The following is a 19,800-nucleotide window of genomic DNA, read 5'->3' as shown; positions in this document are numbered from 1 at the left end:
ATGTTACAACCCCATACAGCAATTATTCAAGAGGTCTAACATAAATAACAAATATTAAATATTGCAGTTTAAAGTGGGAATCTCGAAGATTTCCAGAAGCGGCAATTGCAGGTGTATTTATGGACCTCACTGCTTCTCAGGGAGATTCAGTGTCGCTCAGTGTCTGTCAGTTGTCAGTAAGCAGATTTGCCAGGCCTCCATAACAACACCACATGAAAGCGAAAAGGGATGATGTCTTCTGAGACGGTAATTATAACACTTTCTATTTACTGACTAAAAATGGTTGCTATAAAAGTAACATTATGTACATAGGGTGACGATGTCTACAGTGAATGTGATGGACCATGACATCGTTGTTTATGAATTTGAGGCAGCGTGTCCCCTCAGTGTTGTAGTAAGGCAGCAGTTGCGTATTAGCTCACCAATGTAGCCGCCGCTGTTTCCCACCATTGCTCTGACATGAATCTCCAACTGTCTCACCCTGCATTCTGATAGATAGCCTGGCACCTGTTTTTTTTACATTTATAAAAGGATTGTGTAATGAATATTTTAGTAATTTATGTGTCCAGAAATTCCATGGTAAGTAGGTGGTAATTATTTAAAATTTCTTTGACATTACCCCAAATTACCACATTAATTACCAAAATTTATTGAAAGTTATTTAATAAAAATATTCTGCTATTTTCCAACAAGCAGTCACCAGTTATTTATTAATAGCTAGTAATTTCTTTAATACATTTCCAAGAATCTTCCAACTGGTCTTTACTGAACTTCTGCTGATCATGCTATTTTAATTTCCAACTAGTTTCTGTCTATCTTCCCCTCAGCAGGCCACTAAATTGTGTAATAATTTATAAATAAATAAAAGTGTGTTATTGCAGCTGTATTTCCAAATAGATTCTGCCCAACTTCTGCATTTTAGCTAATCCCTACATTTTCTTAAAGATAGAAAAGAACATATTGGTTTGGATTAAAAATTACGTCTTTGATAGGGTTAGGGGACCTTCATGTGTAAAGGTTACAGTCTCAGTACTTATGAGACAGTCCACCTAGAACCAGTAGTGGAGTTAAAAATCTAATGTTTGGCAGCTGCACTACAGAGTAGGTCATGTAAAACACAGGGTGCGTCTAGTAGCAAGTGGAGTAGTTAAACAGCTGGATCTTCTTCTATCATAAGGAATACACAGTAATCCAGGGATTGAACTCAACAGCCTCATTTATTTACCACTACCAGGATGGAGCAGCAGCTTTTAGAATAGTTAAATACACATGGAACATGCCAGTATGATGGGCTGTGAAAATCAGGACTTTAAGGGTGCGGTTCTGAAATCACAGGAAAATAAGGTGTAACAAAATATTAGCTTAATGTACAAATATCCACAAAAACAAAAGTTACTAGATAGGTATTTAAATTCTCCTAGACAGAAAGGCTAGGTAGAAGCTAGGTAGAACTCGAACTCAGGCAAGAAATACTGCTCATTAACTAACAATAGTACAACCACTTGGCCATTCACTCTTTAATAGAACCTCATGCACATTCAAAATGTACAAACACGGGGCTTTACATTACTAAATTGCATTCAGAAATTCTCCAAAGCACAGACAACAGGATTACTAACCACTAAATGGAAATCAAACCACAGACGACTGTAGCACTTCATACTAGTGCCAACTACGGGGCTATTAGCATTAGCTTGAGTTTGCAAGCATGCTAACTTAATTGTTCAGTCATATACGAATATGAGTCGATATAAACATGATACGCATACAGTCAGACATGACTTAGACATGAGATTCATATAGAGGCCCACCAGTCTTCACAAAAAGGAAAGAGAAACTTCAGACATGTGGCTCTCTGCTTCGGAGGTAGGCATAGACGAATGCAACTGCGCTGTGAATAGTGTCACATGATCAAGCTAGGCGTGTTGGGAAATGTAGTTCTTAAAGAGAACAGTGATGTTTCTTCAGGTCATGTAATCATATTCTTAGAAGATACAGTAGTATTTCTGATGTACAATGGAGAATTTCATTCTGATTCTGGTTAAAGTCAGGGGGTCACCCAAAACATGAGGATTCACCCTCAGGGGATCGTGAATATAAACTGTGTATTTCATGCAAATACAGCCATTTGTTTTTCAGCTCTAATCAGTAATGGGCTGAAGTGTTGGACAGAGCAAGATATCTCCATCACCTTTGTTGTACAGGTATGCACAAAACATAAATGGATTTCACTCTGAATTGCTTGCCCTGTCAAGCCCTGTATCTTGGCTTAATGTTGTGACCAGCAACATGTAGAGAGAGTGTCATACCCGAGGACCTAACCAGCCACACAATGGGCTGTAGGACCCAGAGCCCCAGTGAACTAACAACCTAACAACTAGACATTCTTGTCACTGAAAGATAGTTTGGTCTTTGATACTGGATATTGGCCATTATTGATGCTACCCAGTAGAGGTGGGTGCAATTCATCGATGTGGCGATGCATCGCGATGCGTCACGTGACGATTCGGCATCGATTAATTAACGTCGATGCTTTGCTAGGTCCGCGCATTTAGACAGAAGGCGGCAAATTGGCGGTCTGTTTTGGTCCGCCAAATTGACACCTCTGAGGGTACACTTACTGCCGCCTTGCTATCTAAATCCGAGGCGTCAATGTGCCGGCAATTGCGGGACATGGGCGGAGGTGTCGATAACGTGCACTGTTGTGCGACCCGCAGCCGGGAGTTTTAAAACCAGGAAACAGCTGATCACAGCAGTCAGTTCATCACTTCATCCGCGGATGTCAAGATGAGCAACTGGAAAGCCGCTGAGATCCGGGAGATGCTACCGTCTCCTCGGTCTCTGTAGCTGACAGCTAGCGGACACAACCAAACAGCTAGTAGCTGCTGACTGTCAGCTGTTGTGTAGCGGCAAGCTACGAACGGTCGCTACTTTCAAATTAAAAGCCCCCGCTAAGAATCCAGTTCTAAAATCCAATGGGGTGCAACGTTAAGCTCTTATTTTGAAGACAACTTTGTTGTCACTGATCACTGCCCAACTTCGTGCTTCACGCCACGTCACGTCACATGTTTACGCCTCATTAAATCCAGGGCTTGACTGTTTTCAGTGTTTTCCGCCAATAGAGGGGGCTCTCCTGCAAGTGGAGCTTTCCCTGGTCAAAGTTAAGTAGGTCAAAGTGCAAATGTTTACATAGTCATAAAATAAAATATTTTGTGTCTTTGAAAAATACAAGTCAAATGTTCAAAAAACCTTGTTATTTACTTTATGAGTGTAGTTTTAGAGGAACTGAGTTAATTGATAGGCTATTTATTTACAAATATAGCCACAGATGAAGACAAAATCAATCTTGTATGGAAAAAAGCATTAAAAATTGCAATAATCGAAGAATCGTGGCCAATAATCGAATCTAAGCTCCCATAATCGAAATCGAATCGAATCGTGAGGTACCCTTGTTGGAACACCCCTACTACCCAGGGAATGAACCCAATTGTCATTAAAAAAATAGTTAAAGTCTGTTAAAGAACGGACGATCTGCACAGCTATTTCTACTAATGCCTATCTTAAATCATCATGTTAATTAGCAGCTGCAAGCATAGATTGTTTTCAGGTCATATCCACTATGTGGTATTAACATTAGGTAAAATAGCACTGAACTTGCTAAATTAAAATTTAGATTTCAGTGGAATGTCTACTTGTCAAGATTAGTGACAAGGATCATTATTAGGGGAGCTGAGATGGGTCACATACAGTATAATGGAAGTGACGGTAGATGACAGTCATGTTCTGATGTTGATCGTGGACATGCCTATTTCACCTCCAGAAACACACATGGAAGTATCACATGGTTACTGGCTTCAGAAATTCTGTTCTGATCATGTTTTAATGAGCCACAGGAAAAGATTAGCCAGAAGTTTGAATCAAGGGTGGAATCCTCATGAGTGAGGGCAAAATGTTCAAAACTTGCTAAATTTAGCATTAACTAGACCTGCAAAATAACCCCTCAAAAACAAAACGTCACTTGTTGCTGTCACCTTTTTCAATAAAATTAATTGTATACTTAAAAGGTCCTATTTGTAAGAAAAGTTGATTTTTGAGTGTCATTCCCAGCTCGTCAAATACTGATGTTTTGGGATGTCATGTCAGCTGCCATCCCACAGCAGAACTCAAGTAATCCAAGAACAAAAGCAAAAACAAAGTGCAAACCAGAATGTTCATATTCCTGTGACTAATAGAGTCATATAGTGCACCATGACAGTCAAATTCCTCACGTGTATTTTGATGGACAGGGTTGGGTATTAGTCTGGTCTCATTCAGGATTCCTCATTCAGGGCCTTTCTGTAAGCTCTCACCATCTGTGTGTATTTGTACATTGATTGCTACAGTATCTATGGAGTGCTTGTTATCAGTTCTGTGAATGTGGATGGTGCCGAGGTCAGGATGACCTCTCGCTCACCCCATGGGGTTAGTTTTTAATGAAAGTGTGTCCTGTCTGACGTATAGGGTTGCAGCCAGTGTGCCATCCAGCACCCAGTCACCACAGGAGAAAATGGGGTTGCCGGAGGTTAATCAAGTGCAATTTATTTCTCTCTCTCTTAAAGTGGAGGATATTTCCTCCTCCACTTTGAGGCATGTGCCAAAAGAGCCATAAACTCTATTGCTACATACTGTATGTGTCTAGACTTCAGTCCTTCAAAAGCAGACTACTGTGTTTTGTAGTTCTCTAAGCATGCACCGTTTCAGTCTGCTTTAGTAAGGTCATGTTTGCACTTAGAAAATAAAATAACAGGAGCTGCTGTTAATTTAGATTCTTTGGGAATAAATACTCTCATAGTAACCTGATTTAATGCTAGATCTGCCTTCCTAACCATGTATACACTGTATAATGTTGTACAGCAGATGGGTCATCTTCATAAGACAGAAGCTATTCTGACTGACAACAGAGACATGACTCAATGATATGATGATGATGCCAATGTAAAAACCTAAAAAATTAGTATAAAAATATTAACCGAAATACAAAAAATTATAAAGGATCATAAGCTATAAGTCAAACAGTTGAATCTGTTATAAATTGTTTCTCACCAGCTCTCAGTATCAGAAACCCAATGTTTGTCAAGCTCATTATTATTCCAGCAAGGTAAAAGACTGCGGCCTAGGCGAAGGTAAAATCCAAACATGAGGTTGCTCCCTTGTAGTAACCGCTGCGCAGGTGAAAGCTAATGCTTCCAGCAACACCTTACAATGGGACTGCCTTGAGTTGGAGCGTGCAGCGGTTTTAATCTTCTCTGTGCATCCGCTGTTGTTTGGAACTGACTGCATTCAGGTGCGCTTTCAGCCAATGGGAGAAGAGTGTTTCAACCTGGGGAACTGTAGCAACCAGGCGCCACCCCCTGGATACTTAGGTTCACACTCTTTCCTTTGATTGTCAGGCTTTGTTAGTGCAAGGAGGCTGCATGTTAGGCTTTCGTGTACATGCAGGCTGCTCTATTGTTAGAACCATGTGGTTAGGTCCCAACAGCTATATACATTTTCAAACATCATATGGGGCTGTCCTCTCTGTCACCTTATTGTCAGTCTTTGTAATTCTCTACATATAGTGTCAAATCTATAATCTATAATATCATAGATAATTATAAGCTATAATATTAATTTACACTTGGCTAGAAGAAAACCTTTGACTGGTTTCATTTTTTTTTAATTTCAACATAGGATGGTGATAAAACTGATAAATGGAATTCAGTTTTTTCTCATAACTTTAAACATTTCCCCAAGGCAGTAATATAATTCAATAATAATATTGATATTCTCTTTATGTCATAAGCTGAATGTCTGCTGGTGTCTGCTAGATGTCAACAGCTAATTTAGCTTAGCTAAAAATTTAAATAACAAAAAAACAGCAAAAATAGGCTACTTAATTGTATTACATTGGAATGATTTGAATATGAATGAACTGAATTTTGATTTAAAAAGTTGTATTAAAAAAAACACTCACTCAGGCTGAATGGCCTAGAATATAATGAGTAGTCAGTTACACAGCGGTGCCATTTAAGCGCCTTTTTCTCCTATTGTTGGCTATAGCCAGCTGTAGATGAAGACACACAGAACATTAGGATTCATGGACATGTTCATCTCTGTCAGAGCGCAAGCAGGGTTTCTGCTTTCACACTGGCAGCTCTGCAACTGACAAGAGGAGCTTCAGTAAAGAGGTTTAACACTCAACATGACAGGGAGGCACAGACACACGCACCAGTGGATTTTTGGACATCCTGTTTAAGCTCAGCTTCTAGTACAGTCTTCTCTCAAAACTAATTTCTCCCTTTTTATGATGATCTCTTTCCTTATATTGATAGTCATACTAATGTGGATAGAAAGAACAGACTTTCCATTAATACTTAGCAAGCATTTTTCCAAAGATGCCCATGTATTGAATTGCAGAGATATCCCCTGCTAATTACCCCCATACGTTTGGAGCAAAATAGCTGGGAATTACAAATTACTCTTTTAATGAAGACTATTAAGATTGTGCATTGTGCATGTGTTGGTGTAGTGGTTCTGCAGTAAAAGCTCTGTCTTAAATTGTTATTTCATCCAGTTTTTAAGCCATCATTTTATGCTACAATTTTAGATCCTTGTTGGTTTACCTATTTCTTTACATAATGCAAAAGATGTTTAACCATCAAATGTCTGTACCAGAATTTTAAGCTTTCTTAAGCTACTGGACTACCTGATGACTGCTGTAGTTAAACTGTAGTTAAAGGTCGAAAGAGACTCTTCTCCCCTCTACGATCTGTTCACGTCAGCAGTGATAACATCCCACTCTTCACACTTTTCTCCAATTATTACTTAAAGTTTCTTTTTTGCACAGTTGATGAACTGATTAATCCTCTTAGACCAATGGGTGTATCATTCAGCAATATATCTCATATCATTCATATGCTGATGACACACAGTTATACATATCTTAGTCAAGCAACTTAGCCCAGTTAATGACCTAATTTAACGTGTGTCCAAAATCAAATATTGGATGACAAAAATTATTTACAGCTGAATGAGGACAAAACAGAGATACTTTTCATGGGCCCAGGGCTCTAAGGCACCAGATTATCTTTTTAGAAATTCCGCTGTCAGTAAACCCATGTGAGCATACCAAAAAAAAATGGTCCACATACTGTGTGGAATTATGGCACTTGGTTGGTATTCCTGTTTGCCAGATTTGAGCCACAAGCAGACCATACAATGGCCATGTCAGTTCTGGTCCATTTACTAAATGAACTGTGGCCCAGATTTATTAATCCCCTTTAACCCTTAGATGCATAAGTGGGGTCAAAAATTACCCCATGGGTTGTTATTCTTCAAAATCTTTGAAATTAAAAGTTTGTATATTTTCATATTCCAGGTATTCCTCATAAAACATGTTTGTGACATGAGGCCATTTGCATTTTTTTTTTTTTTTTAATCATTAATTTAAAGAAATCGCAGTTTTTGTATCACTACCCCACCTTTCCATAAGTGGGGTCAAAAAAGACCCCAAGCATTTCCTATGGAATCTCATCAACTCTGACTGTCAGTAGGCATACCACTTACACATATGTCAGCAGTCTCATTACCCAGGAGGTCATATAACATATATATCATACATGTAAGTATTATCTTCATTTATGAACTTATTTTCCACATCCATGACTTTTCTGTGATAGAGTATAATGCTAGTTGTCATCAAATAAGCCTACTTTGTTGTTAGCTAACTGGTGTTAGCTAACTGGTGTTAGTACTAGTTAGCTAACTACAAAGTAATGTTAGTACTGTAATGTTAGCTAGTTTAACATTACTGCACACTAGTGTTACTAACAGTGTTAGCTAACACTAGTGTATTACTAGTGTATTACTATAATGTAATGTTAGTACTTTAATGTTAGCTAGTTTAGTAAGGTAGCTAACATTGCTGCATTTGTTGTGTAGAGAGTGAGACTATATTTATAACTTCCTTGTAATAAAAGCTAACCCGTTAGGTATCCTACTTTACGATTATTGATTATTCAATGGTGTGTGTGTGTGTGTGTGTTTGTGTGCGTGCCTGTCTGTGTGTGAGAGTGAGTGTGTGTGTGTGAGGGTGAGAGTGAGTGTGTGTGTGTGTGTGTGTGTGTCGGTGTGTGTGTGAGCGTGAGAGTGTGTGTGTGTGTGTGTGTGTGTGTCGGTGTGTGTGTGTGTGTGTGTGTGTATGAGTGTGAGGGTGAGAGTGAGTGTGAGTGTGTGTGTATGGCGGTAGAATCGTGTCATAATGCGTGCGCACCTATCAACTGAACGTGTCACACGCGCGTGCTTTGACGCCTGTGCAGCAAGCAGCGCCTGACGTGTAATGTAGTTTCCCCATTGACTTATAATGGTCCCCCGTTCACACGCATGTTCACGCGTATGACTGCTGCACGCCGGTAATCACACGACGCGTAGTGACTACGTGTAACATTCATGCGTTTTTATGCGAACGCACGCATTAACGCTCGCATGAAGATAATTGAACATTTTTGTCACACACTCACATGTAGGCGGAAATGACGTGCGCAAACTATGTCACGCGTTATGAAGGTATATCAATGTCAAAACAACCAGAGAGATGCGCAGCAACGGGTGTGTGCACGCATGAGAATTTTGTTATGCGTGCGTGCGTGCGTGCGTTGTTACGTGCAGACTGTATTTCACGCGTAACAAGAAGCTGCGTGCGTACGAAGCAGCGTGCGCACGTCTGTCTGTCACTGTTTGACAAATGTTGTCACGCGTTCACACACGCGTGCGGTCGCAGTTTCTGATGTGCGACCGGAAGTTGATCTGCACCGTGCGCAACACACCGCGTACTTAGACGCCTCGCGTAGTTGTTCTGTGTTCCATGTTCATCCAGTTGATGGCGCAATCGATCCAATACGAGATACAGACATACAGGCTTTTACATGACATGATTCATTTGTTCCATGAAGACAGAGAAAGAGTTCTGTTGCTGTTTCTTTTACTTTGTTTCTCACATAAGACACAAAATCAATGACAAACATTTGTAAGTTAACCACGCCCCCCGCAGGTAATCACTTCATTGAGAACTGCTGGGACCGCTGGAGAGGTGCGTTAGGTTTGTGCACCTGAACAGCTGCAACACACTCCCAGGACTTTTGTTGGGAGGGGCGGGGGAAGCACGCACTTTTATCAATGATCCACCGTCCTGGTCCCACTGAGGACTCGAGCAGCAGCGTTTTTTATACATACATACATATATATATATATATATATATACATATATATATATATATATATATATAAATAACAAAAAAAACACTTCTCCTCCTTCTCATTCTTCTTTTATAATTCTGGCAGCAGTGTCTGGCTCACTGCCGCCTCCCCTGGTTGACGACACTTCAATAAAATGAAAAGGCCAACTACGCGAGGCGTTCACGTACGCGGTGTGTTGCGCACGGTGCAGATCAACTTCCGGTCGCACATCAGAAACTGTGACCGCACGCGTGTGTGAACGCGTGACAACATTTGTCAAACAGTGACAGACAGACGTGCGCACGCTGCTTCATACGCACGCAGCATCTTGTTACGCGTGACATAGTTTGCGCACGTCATTTCCGCCTACATGTGAGCGTGTGACAAAAATGTTCAATTATCTTCATGCGAGCGTTAATGCGTGCGTTCGCATAAAAACGCATGAATGTTACACGTAGTCACTACGCGTAGTGTGATTACCGGCGTGCAGCAGTCATACGCGTGAACGTGCGTGTGAACGGGGGACCATTATAAGTCAATGGGGAAACTACATTACACGTCAGGCGCTGCTTGCTGCACAGGCGTCATAGCACGCGCGTGTGACACGTTCAGTTGATAGGTGCGCACGCATTATGACACGATTCTACCGCCATACACGCGTAACAAGATGCTGCGTGCGTACGAAGCAGCGTGCGCACGTCTGTCTGTCACTGTTTGACAAATGTTGTCACGCGTTCACACACGCGTGCGGTCGCAGTTTCTGATGTGCGACCGGAAGTTGATCTGCACCGTGCGCAACACACCGCGTACTTGGACGCCTCGCGTAGTTGGCCTTTTCATTTTATTGAAGTGTCGTCAACCAGGGGAGGCAGCAGCCAGACACTGCTGCCAGAATTATAAAAGAAGAATGAGAAGGAGGAGAAGTGTTTTTTTTGTTATATATATATATATATATATATATATATATGTATGTATAAAAAACGCTGCTGCTCGAGTCCTCAGTGGGACCAGGACGGTGGATCATTGATAAAAGTGCGTGCTTCCCCCGCCCCTCCCAACAAAAGTCCTGGGAGTGTGTTGCAGCTGTTCAGGTGCACAAACCTAACGCACCTCTCCAGCGGTCCCAGCAGTTCTCAATGAAGTGATTACCTGCGGGGGGCGTGGTTAACTTACAAATGTTTGTCATTGATTTTGTGTCTTATGTGAGAAACAAAGTAAAGAAACAGCAACAGAACTCTTTCTCTGTCTTCATGGAACAAATGAATCATGTCATGTAAAAGTCTGTATGTCTGTATCTCGTATTGGATCGATTGCGCCATCTACTGGATGAACATGGAACACAGAACAACTACGCGAGGCGTCCAAGTACGCGGTGTGTTGCGCACGGTGCAGATCAACTTCCGGTCGCACATCAGAAACTGCGACCGCACGCGTGTGTGAACGCGTGACAACATTTGTCAAACAGTGACAGACAGATGTGCGCACGCTGCTTCGTACGCACGCAGCTTCTTGTTACGCGTGAAATACAGTCTGCACGTAACAACGCACGCACGCACGCACGCATAACAAAATTCTCATGCGTGCACACACCCGTTGCTGCGCATCTCTCTGGTTGTTTTGACATTGATATACCTTCATAGTGTGTGTGTGAGTGTGTGAGAGTGAGTGTGAGTGTGTGTGTGAGAGTGATCTTGAGAGTGAGAGTGAGTGTGTGTGTGTGTGTCTGTGGGTGTGTGGGCGCGTGCGCGCATGCATGCATGCAATTTACTTATAAATGCACTGACATTTACTGTACTTACATAGCTACATACTGATTTAGTTTTGAGTGTCATTCAAACATTGTCCTTTTTATGTTTTCTCATCTAAAGTATCATGGCTGCTAGGAGGCCAGCTAGAATTTCTGTGGACCTTGCCCGAGACGTGATCCTGAACGGATGGGATGAAGAGCCCATCGGAGGGATTGACTCAGGATCTGACATCTCAGATGTAGAGGACCAAGACTATTGTCCACCTGGAGAGGTCAGACAACCTAGAGATGTCAGGCCGCCTGGAAATCAACCTCCCCCACTGAACAAGATCAGTCAGACACAGAGGAGTCCTCTGATGAGTCCTCCGAAGAGGAAATGGATATTGTGTTAAACAGAATGAGCTGCAAGGGCTCTTACTGGGCAGAGTTACCTCCCAGCCAGGCTAAAACACCGAGCCACAATGTTTTGAGAAGTCGGTCAGGGCCTGCACCTGGGTTTAGCACCGTCTCCCCAATAGATGCATGGAAGCTGTTTATCACCGATAACATAGTAGAAGAGGTGCTGACATGCACAAACATGGAGGGACGAAGAGTAGCAACAGACAGAGGAAAAGAGTGGAAAAATGTATGCAAAGATGAGCTCATGGCCTTCATTGGATTGGTCATTCTTGCAGGAAGTGAGAAAAACTGGGACGTGGCAATCCGTGAGCTCTTTGGGAGTCCTCTACATAACCCAATGTACAAGGCCACTATGTCAATCGGAAGATTCGAAGACATTCGCCGTTTCTTGCGTTTTGACGACAAGAGGACCAGAGCCTGCCGACTACAAACAGACCACATGGCAGCCTTTCGCTACATTTGGGACCTGTTCCTGGTCAACTGCAGGCAGAAATACATCCCCAGTGATTGCATCAAAGTGGATGAACAACTTGTGCCATTCAGAGGGAGGACCCAGTTTCTGCAGTACATGCCGAGCAAGCCCGCCAAGTACGGCATTAAGATCTTCTGGGTTTGTGATGTTCGCACCCCATATGCAATTGATGGGATCATGTACACAGGGAGACAACCAGGGGAAGAGGTCCAAAAGAATCTGGGGGAAAACACTGTCCGTCAGTTGTGCAGTGGATTCAGACACACAGGTCGCAACATCACCACTGACAACTTCTTCACCAGTGTCCCGCTTGCAGAGCATCTCCTGGAGAAGGGTCTGACTATTGTGGGAACTTTGCGACAGAACAAGCCAGACATCCCTCCAGTGATGAAGGCCTCCATGTCCAGGGAGGTCCACAGCACTGAATTTGGGTTCAATGGCAGCATGACCATGATCAGCTATGTTAGAAAAAGGGGAAAGGGTGTTCTGCTCCTCAGCACAATGCATCACAGCAAGACGGTGGATGAAAACAGCCAAAAGAAAAAACCAGAAGCAATCCTCTTCTACAACCAGACCAAAGGAGGTGTAGATACTGTAGACCAGATGGTTGGCAACTACACCTGCAAGTGCCAGACGCAGAGGTGGCCCATGGTGCTGTGGTACAACGTGATTGATATTGCCACTCTGAATGCCTACTCATTTTTCAGGGCTCAGCACCCTGAATTTTACACAGGTATCACCAATGCACAGCGACGCTTCCTCACAGAGCTCTCAAAGGAGCTTGTGACTCCTCACATGAAAAGTCGACTGGAAAGTAACCCCAACCTACCAACCTACATCACTGAAGCAATGGGAAGGTGTGGAGTGACAAAAGCTGCAATCCAGCCACAGGAGAGAAGCACACAGGGCCAACAGAAGAGAAAGAGGTGTCAGATGTGTCCGAGAAACAAAGATCGCAAAACGACCAATTGCTGTTGGAAATGCAGTACCCCTGTGTGCTATGGTCACAGCCAGAAGCAAGTAGTTTGTGACAGCTGCACACAGTCAGAGAGAAGATGTTTTTTTCTGTATTATGCGTGGACAGTGTTATGGTCCCCGGACCTATGAGTTCTCTGTTCGTCCTCCATAATAACAATAGTAACAGACAGACAGACACACAATGGATTTTGATACCTGATTGATTCATTGATTGTTTTTGATTGAATGTGAATAAAAAGTGTTAAATGAACAAGTTCTTTAATTAAATCACTCTTTTGTTGACCAAAATATAATGAAAATAATCATCTTTAACCAAAATGTAAGGAATTTCTTAAGTTTACTGCAAAAACGCATTGATTCTAATTGGGGTCATTTTTGACCCCACTCATGGAAGAGTGTAGGTATTGGTAGGTCATGCATCCAAGGGTTAATAATAACACCTTTTTACCTGATTCTTTTTTATTGTGTTACCTTCTCATCTTATGTGTTTTTATATGTTTTCCTATCTTGTGTTTTTATTGTATTTTATATGATTTTGTCATGTGTTTACTTTTCACTTGTAGTTTTAAGTTCATTGAGTCTACCTGTGGTATGAAATGTGCTACATAAATAAACTTGACTAACCTGAAAACTAACTGTATGAAACTTGTTCTGACATTGCACTCTTACATTGTGTTTTTTTGCAGTTGCAAAAGCATGATCAAGAAGATGAAGACGTTCCCTCCAAATGGAGATCAGAGGAGGAGATGGCAGCAGAGGCTTCAGTTATAAGGAAACAGCTTGAGAATCCCTAAATGGTAAAATAAATAAGGGGAAAACATTTGTTTTGTCACTAATACAAAAAATACCTTGGTCACGTGGTCACAGATGAAGGTAGATTGAGGAATAAAGCAATTTTGGGTGATGAAGTGGAGAGCAGCCAGGAAATATAAAACATAAGACAAAATTCTGTCGAAAATATATAATAGGGATGCACCGAATTTTCAGCCACCGAAAGGCATGGTCCTGTAACATTGCTCTGCGGGTCATTTCTCTTTTATTTGATGAGTGAAGGATCTGATTAGCTGTCAGACTGTGAACACCATCAGATCGACACCACCCTGCTCCGCACCTCCGGCTTATCCATTCACACAGACGGCGGCTCGCCTCTGCGGTGGCTCTGATGCTACCTCTGATACTACCTCTGATGCTACCTCTGATAGTACCTCTGATGCTACCTCTGATACTACCTCTGACACTACCTCTGATGCTACCTCTGATGCTACCTCTGATACTACCTCTGACGCTACCTCTGATGCTACCTCTGATACTACCTCCGCATCAGAGCCGCAGTGAAACTGTCCCCCCTCTCCACATCTGAAACTTTCACACAGAGGACAATGCGCAGAATCGGCGCATGATTCCCGCACTCAATGGGCAGTGTGAATGGGGCTACTGTGTTAAGTTTGTTTCAGCATATAAAATCACTCAATGAAGATCTTCCTCTTCTGATTAAAATGTTCTTGTCCAAAACTACATGGTGCACCTTTAATTAGCAGGCTTACACTTACTTTTGTGGTACTTTTAAGATGGCCCTTGCATAAAAGTGAACTGTCTATTCAGTAGAAAGACAGACATATTTTTGAAACTGCTGCTACATAACCAGAGAAAACAGAGAAAGGGGACAGTGTTTTTCCCCAGCTGTTACCAAACAACATGGTATTATAGCTAAACAGGCCACCACACTATGTTTCTGAAAACATTTGAGGAGATAAAAAGACGATGAACAGGACTGTGGTTCGTGTTTGCTCACCACCCCCTTCTTTTACAATTTCATCAAAGCAGAGCCGGTTCTTGGCATAGGCTGTATAGGCGAATGCTTAGGGCGCCGTCATCCACGGGGGGCAATTGGAAAAATGCAAGCCACTTGCTGAAGGTTCATGAGGATAGCCAGGAGCACAATACCCACATGGCAACATGGAAGGAGTTGGAGGTCCGTTTTGCAAAGGGGCAGACAATAGATAAGGAAGAGATGTCACTCACTGAGGCTGAGAGAAACAGGTGTCATGATGTTCTCTCTCGATTGGTGGCAATAATTCAGTTCTTAGCTGAAAGAAACATGGCTTTAAGGGGGTCCACAGATACATTAAACAAACCAGACAATGGCAACTTTCTGAAAGAGGTGGAACTCAAACAAACAAATTTGATCCAGTAATGAAGCAGCATGTTGGTAGGGTGGAAAGTGGAGCTAGCAGTCACACACATTATCGGGGCAAAATAATCCAAAGTGAACTGATAGACTCCATCAGCTCCAAAATACTGGAAAGCAATGTGGATGAGATCAAAACAATGAAATATGTCTCCATCATTCTAGATTGCACCCCTGATCTGAGTCATAAGGAGCAGCTCTCTGTCATTGTAAGGATAGTATCAGTAGAAGACTTACCACAAGTTAAAGAACATTTATTTGGCTTTCTTGTGGCAGAGGAGACATCAGGGGCAAGTTTGTCATCTCTCATCCTAAACAGGCTGGAGTAGCTGAACATCCCCTTTGAGAACTGCAGAGGACAATCCTACGACAATGGTGCCAACATGAAGGTGTTCAGGCTCAGTTGCTTCAGCAGAACCCAAGAGCTTTTTGTTGCACGTGGTGCCCACACTTTAAATCTAAAAACAAGATGGCACTGCTGTGGTCAGACGCTGTCGCGACTGCTCCGCTCAGACTGTGCACTTTATTTGTTATTTACTTTACCTTCATCTCCCCGCTGTCTGCTCTAAATAGATATGACCGCAGTACACTCCTGAACATCGCAGGTGTAACTTTACACTTTGTTTCTGAAATTATACACAACAATGGAGACGGCCTCCGCTGAATTGCAGGAGGAAGAAACACAGCGGAAAACGGGCCGGAGTACGGAACAGACTGCGAGCAAGTGCACACCGTCCACCCCTGCCCAGTGTCCTGCTGGCTAACGTTTAATCTCTGGACAACAAGCTTGAGGACATGAGGGCTCGGATTCGTTTCCAGAGGGAAAGAACACTTGGGACCACTGCTACACACCATTTAAGGACAGTTATAAAGCAGCAGCTATCGCCGGTATACAAACAGAAGCTCCGGTAAGTTGCTCCAGCAACGTGAGAGGTCAGACGCTGGTCCGCCCAATCAGAGGCCACGCTTCAGGACGCGCTGAGTGACGCTGACTGGGACATGTTCCAATCGAGCACTGATGACGTCGACATATTTACGGAAGTGGTGACATGCTTAATTTCCACACTGATAGACGATATCTGTCCCATGGTAAATGTGGGTTGATTGGTCTGTTCGTCTCAGGTCCAGCGACATGTCAGCCTACAAAGCTTCGTCCTATGAGCTCAGGCAAACAGTGAATGCGGCTAAGAAGCGATATAGGGACAAAGTGGAGGCTTAGCTGTGCGACCGCAACAGCAGAAGCATGTGGCAAGGACTTTGGACGATCACGGACTACAGAGGAGGTACGAACACCTCAGCAGTCGCAGACCCCTCTCTTTCTACACTCGCTTCGAGAACAGCAGCATTAGTGCAACAAATTGCAACTCCAGCACCCACACCCTCAACACCGGCGCCCCCCAAGGCTGCATCCTGAGCCCCCTGCTCTACTCCCTGTACACTCATGATTGTACAGCCACACACAGCACCAACACCATCAGGAAATTCGAGGAGGACTCAGTGGTGATTGGCCTGATCTCCAACAACATGGAGACGGCTTACTTGGAAGAGGTGGAGCTGCTGACATCATGGTGCAAGACCAACAACCTGGACCTGAACGTCACCAAGACCAAGGAGATGGTGGTAGATTTCAGGAGGGAGAAGCAGAGGTCCCATTACGCACCACTACAGATCTACGGGACCCCAGAGGAGAAGGTGTGCAGCTATAGGTACCTCGGAGTTCATATCTCTGAGGACCTAACATGGACAACCCACATCACCTCACTGGTGAAGAAGGCTAGGCAGCATCTGTATCAACTCAGACGGCTGAGGAAATTTAAGATCTCCACAGGGCTGCAGAAAACCTTTTTCTCCATTGCTATCCAGTCTGTCATCTCTGGAAGCATCACAGCCTGGTACGGCAGCTGCTGTGCCAGGACCGTAAATCTCTCCACAGAGTGATCCAATGTGCTGAGCGCATCACTAGCACTGCATTGCCCTGCCTTCAGGACATTTACACCAGGCGGTGCAGGTCCAGAGCAACCAGGATCACGACTGACACTCACCACCCCAACCATGAACTGTTTGTGAAGCTGTCTTCCGGCAAGCACCTACGCAGTGTCATGGCCAGGACTGAGCGTCAGAGCTTCTTCCCTCAGGCCATTCGGACAATAAATTCCCATTAAAAACAACATAACACACACTCAGCACACACCATATATCACACACATGCATACACACCCTGCTACTTCGCACACAGTCTTTCTGTAAATACTTTTGTCTTTGTCTCTTATTATCTATTTCTTGTTTATAATATGTATATATATATATAGTTGACGGAGTGGTTGCAATTTCGTTTCACTGCTGATGTACTTTTGCACGTGTCAAATAAATCTTGAAATCTTGAAATCTTGAATCTTAAATCAGGTGATAGCTGATGCTGCAAAGAGCTCACCAGAGGCCATTAGCTACTTTGGACATTTAACAAAGCTATTCAAGCTCTTCTCAGCCTCCACCCATAGATGGGATATCCTGCTGAATCATGTTAAAACCACCCTGAAATAATGGTCAGAGACCAGACGGGAAAGCAGGATAAAAAGTATTGAGGCAGTAAGGTACCAGGCTAGGCAAGTCAGAGATTCCCCGGCCTGCTACAGAACCACTGGGTTTTCTGATGCACAGACAACTGCAAAGGAGATGTGTGAAGAGATGAACATGGAGACTGTACTGAAACAACAGCAGTTAAGAACCACAAAAAAGCACAGCCAAGTTAAGACAGTTTAAACTGAGTTTAGAGAGCGCACACTGCGGCTCTTGCTCTTGAGATCTGTCTGTGCTCTTTGTGTCTTTTGATGCATGCTGACAAAATGTGGGACAAAATTCTGCAGTTGATTCAACAGCCCTGCAGCCCCCAGATGAGTGTGGGCTCAAGTTTGCTCTTGGATTTCCACACACACTGGTAGCGTGGTCTAACAGTAATCTCAAAGCATGAGAAATTACATTTGTATAACTCCAATAACAAAGAAGAAAAATTAACTTTTTCAGCTCTTATACTATAGTAGTTTGTCTCGGTACCACTGCAGATAAAGTCCGCTGCTCAGATGAGTGCTGTGCACAGTTTTTTTTCTTCCTGTTAAATCATTAATTCCCCTGCCATATTACTTTAACTTTCATGCAGTACCGTTGAAAACAAAAAGCTGAAGCATAATACTAATGACCTCAGGATATGGTAGCCTAATAATCAGTAAATATGCTGTGTGGGAATCACACGCTCACAGAAGACAGCTGAGAACAGCTGATGATCACAGCTTCTCAACCAGGAAGGAGTGTGTTCATTGTCAGCTTGTAGAAGAGAAGCTGCAAAATCTTGTCTCTGCTGTTCACCAATCTGAAGCACATTCTGCAGCCACCATTCACAATGTTGTACAGGATTTGCTGATTCTCTTTCAAGGGATGAGAGTGTTTCTGGATCTCCTCCATGGTTTTCTCCCTTTGTCTCTCACCTTCTCTCACCTCCCTTCTTATGTTTCCATATAATCTGCTCTTCATTTCTATCCACATGTGGATTTTCTTCCTCCTCTAGATTCTCAGGCATGTCTTGACTTATGATTTCCTCCACTGTCTGGGAAAAATGGGAACAAATGGGATGGGACTCGATCCACACTGCAACTTGCTATTCATTGGTTGAGATGCCTTTCAACCCACCTTGTCCTTTCGCATGTGCCACACTGGCCAGTGTACACATGCATGTTTCTCATATAATTACCTTTAATGACCATCATCCCTTTATTTTCCAGCCCATGTTTTCATCAGATCAGATATTTAATGTTTACAATGACAACAAGTACAAGTACAACAAACCTAATGACAGTCCCCCCAGCCCCAGCTGTACTTTGTGTTTAGCAATTAGCAATTGTAAACTAGCAGATACGCAACGCAGCGGAGCCAGTGGAAGTGAACACATAGATAGGGTAAGATGATGAAGATGGGTAACTGCATCAGCTTTTGAGCATGTAAGCAAGCTGACTTTAGCAGTTAGCTGAAAGCAGTTCTTTGACTATGTATGTCTGCAGACCCCAAGTCAAACTGTTTTCTGTCCAACACCTACAGTGAAAGAGTTGTGATCATTGTTAAGTTGTTTGTTATTAAGTCATTTCATATCAAATGTTTGGATTGAGTGAGTTCCAAACTGAGTGAGTTCAAAATGTGTTTTTTGGAATAATATAAAATGTAATAACATATTGATTACTTTGTTGTGTTTTTGAGACATGTTTCATGTGTTCACATTTTTTAAATTAGTCACATGTCAACTATATTTTGTTGGGTATTTTTCAGTGTTCTTACATGTTTTCATTTCCCAATTAACAATTTCTTTTGGTGAAACTTTTACTAAAACAGTGTTTACATTTCTGTCCAGGTTGGTGTTCAACATTCCATGCCATGGTGTGCGACTAGAGGATTACTCCAACTCCAATGTGCAACATGTACTCTACAAATGCACTCTTTTGTTTTGCTACATGGCTTTTATGTATTTCTCTTCCAAAATAAAATGCCATAAAAAGGCTGTGATTACCGGCTAACATGTAGAGATCTCCATGTCAGTTATTTGTGCGAGTATGGTTATTGAAACGGACACTTATTTACTCACTTCTACACTGCTGCCACTTTTCTTGAAAAAAGCTAAGTCTTGTCTGCTTCACGCAAAAGTGACTTTGGTAACACTTTATGGTAAGGATAAGGGTAGATGAATTGTAATGAATTCACATAGAAAAATATTGATTCATTTAA

General features: G+C 42.6%; 1 protein-coding gene across 3 annotated transcripts in view; it reads left to right on the top strand.

Moving 5' to 3' along the window:
• Positions 1–19,596, top strand: part of fhit (fragile histidine triad diadenosine triphosphatase) — a 372,469-nt gene extending 352,873 nt beyond the window's left edge. For all 3 annotated transcript variants that reach the window (XM_084347996.1, XM_084347998.1, XM_084347997.1), the window contains 2 exons: positions 13,535–13,645; positions 19,430–19,596. In XM_084347996.1, coding sequence (XP_084204122.1) covers positions 13,535–13,642 — 108 coding nt within the window. In that variant the 3' untranslated portion in view covers positions 13,643–13,645; positions 19,430–19,596. The remainder of the gene's footprint in view (positions 1–13,534; positions 13,646–19,429) is intronic.
• The last annotated feature ends 204 nt before the right edge of the window (positions 19,597–19,800 follow it).

The sequence above is a fragment of the Pagrus pagrus genome (genome assembly GCF_965226575.1).
Source record: "Pagrus pagrus genome assembly, chromosome: 3".
Classification (NCBI taxonomy): Eukaryota; Metazoa; Chordata; class Actinopteri; order Spariformes; family Sparidae; genus Pagrus; species Pagrus pagrus.
This window is presented reverse-complemented; position numbering and strand designations above follow the sequence as displayed.